This window comes from Morone saxatilis, unplaced genomic scaffold (assembly GCF_004916995.1).
Source record: "Morone saxatilis isolate NCDOM2014 unplaced genomic scaffold, NCSU_SB_2.0 Contig2, whole genome shotgun sequence".
NCBI classification, from domain to species: Eukaryota; Metazoa; Chordata; class Actinopteri; family Moronidae; genus Morone; species Morone saxatilis.
In genome coordinates this window covers 4952155-4955013 of record NW_023339762.1, presented here as the reverse complement: position 1 = coordinate 4955013, position 2859 = coordinate 4952155, and the positions used below count along the sequence as shown (strand labels likewise).

The 2859-nt window shown below is 37.8% G+C and overlaps 1 protein-coding gene across 1 annotated transcript in view; it reads left to right on the top strand.

The window, feature by feature from the left end:
• pnp6 (purine nucleoside phosphorylase 6) overlaps positions 1–2796 on the top strand; it is a 10068-nt gene extending 7272 nt beyond the window's left edge. The window contains exon 6 of the mRNA XM_035665778.1: positions 504–2796. Within this exon, the coding sequence (XP_035521671.1) occupies positions 504–700 (197 nt within the window). The 3' untranslated portion in view covers positions 701–2796. The remainder of the gene's footprint in view (positions 1–503) is intronic.
• The last annotated feature ends 63 nt before the right edge of the window (positions 2797–2859 follow it).

Below are 2859 nucleotides of genomic sequence, written 5' to 3'. Positions count from 1 at the left end.
AGCAAAACTCTCAAAATGTGAAAGGCCCTATAACTAGGGTCAGTGTTTAGTTTGTCTGTTCTGGGCTACTGTAGAAACATGGTGGTTCATCATGGCAGACCGAATGGAAGGTGACCCCTGCTGCGTCTGTAGTCTCATCAACTAAATTGCAACAATTCCTATATTCAGGTGATTATACACTAATGAAAACATAATTATGAACACTATATTCAATTTCTGCTAACAGATCCTCCTAAATGTTACACACTGGACCTTTAGGAATTATACTTAGTCTAAAAGGTAGCCATAACACATAACTAAATCATTTATTTAGCATTTGATACAAAAATGGGGTAGAAGCTGCTGAATGTAGGTATTTTAGTATTTGAGTTTGAACCATACTAGACTGAAAATCAGAATATCTTGGTCTGTGCTCCATCCATTTTGACCATTCTTTTTTAAATCTGTTTGCCAATTTTGTAAAGTGCACTACTAAACCTAATCTGATTCTTCCCCCTACCTAGGTATGAGTACAGTGCCTGAGGTGGTGATGGCTCGTCACTGTGGCTTGCGGGTCTTGGGTCTGTCCCTCATCACCAACAAGGTTGTGACAGATTATGACAGCAATGAGAAGGCAAACCATGAGGAGGTGCTGATGACCACCCAGCGTCGAACCCAGGACCTCCAGAAGCTCGTCAGCAACCTCATCACCAAGATCTAGTGCCTTCATCTGAAATCTGCTTGCAATTTTATTTTGTTGGAATTAATCATAGCTTCAAACAAAAGGTAAAAAGTATGTGCAGTGGTTGAGCTGGTCTAGTTGGTGTTGATAATTATTTGGATATTGTAACATGGTTAACTGGGGTACTAGTGAGGTTTTTGAAGTAGAGAGCAGAGTAAAGTAAACATTTTTGAGAATGTCAGTATACACTTAGAGATTCTTGTAATAGCTGGAAATGTCCAGGACATTTGAGTATGTGTGTCTAGTTTGGTATTCAGTATTATCACAAGGACTTTAACAAACCAGGAGATGTTAGCTTGGACCCAGTGATAATAGTCTATATTTCTGACAGCTTCAGAGGTGCAAAGTGGTGATGGTAACTACACATTAAAAGAGCAACAACTGGCCGGTCAGCCATTAATATAACCGTTATAATAGAGGGAAAGGATTGGCTGCGTTTGTTTTGATTTTTGCAGTTTTTGGCTTAGCATTGTTCAATTTATTTTGGGCAAGTAATGATAATTAGTAGAGGATTACCAGACCCCTAGAAACACTTAGTATGAGGCTGAAATGCAGTGTTTCACTACACTGGGCAGAGTAACAGCACACAAAATGACTGGGACCTCTCTGAAGGCTAACATAATAAATATAAGACAATTTAATGGTCAGTTTATGCTACTGGATACTAATGACTACTAATGGATACATTAGATATACTGAGATGAGTGTGTCATGGTTAGTAATTATGATCACTCAGTAGCTTCCTGTCCTTGTTGGAGACTCAGCAAATGTTTCCTTATCATGATTGTCTATCATTAAGATTAACACACTGTCACTGACAACCTGTCAATTAGAGTGATATCCTCCATTATTTATACATACATGCTATATGTCTTATCTGCCCTTAGCGAGAGCAGTATGTGCAACTACCACCTGTGAATGCATCATCTAGCCTATCATCTTAAGATGTGTTCAGAAGAAACAGTGCACTGACGCGTCGACCTTGACAGGTCAGTGCAGGGCTAGAGGGAACGGCCCATTACTTCTCCAGTGGGGAATTAGACACTCCATATAATAAAAGTTCCTAATCAGGGAGCACATAGAATAATAAATGATGATACTTATTTTAGCTATAAATCAGAGCAGGTATATTTATACTCAAATCAGAGTTGTTTATTTTGTGTTGTTTATTGACAAATCACTGGTTTTAATTATACAATGTTTTTACTGATGAAAAAATGGGACAAAATGGCAATGCCATGTGAACCCTAATTCTTGTCAGATCTCCAGTGAGAAAATAAAATAAATTATATTTTTCTGAAAAGCCTGTCCTATAGTCTTAGTTTTGGTTATCTTGTAGATTCCGTGAATTTTTATATAGAAGACTAATAATAAATAAAAATAAATAAAAAGAACAGTATAATCTATAAGAAATACCTAAAATCAAAGGCTAATCCAGACAAGCAGTAGTGATCTATGAAGGTTTTTCTGCGGTGGATTGCATTTGGATCCGTTTTATTTGTACACCAAGAGACCACAACACTGTAATATCAGGGAGTGGTACAATAATGAAAACTGGGCCTGCGGTTTTCAATCTTCTCTGCGCTGATCTGGAACCTCCTGCCAGGTTCCCTTGACCGTCTCATTCATTAGAGCCGGAAATCCTAGATCAGCAGTCCACCTCTTAGACCAACAGGCTGAACATCGAGATGCTAATAGTGCTCTTAAAGGGGAATTCCACTCAGAATGCATTAAAATGTCAAATCTGGTGCTGCTACAATAAACAGGAAAACTTGTTATTTAAATACAATTCCTTAATTTTAAGACGCACTGCCGTGCTATTTTCCTGAGTGAGCACAACTTCAAATTTAGCATTTTGTTTCCTCGTTGGTCCTCAGTTGTCTGGTTTGTGATGTCTTCCACACGTTTGTATTTAATAGACCATATATTGTATGCACAGTTGAATCATAAATACTGTACTGTATACTGTCTCAAGGCAGGATCTAACTGCACTACTATGTCTCTATTGACTTAACAATTTATATTTATGCAGATGTTGCTGTTGTCAAATAAAGGCTTATACAAATTACAAATTACATTTGGCTGCTGGTATTTTCTGTCATGGATGAGTGCACTCGTTGGTGTGTGTGTGTGTGTGT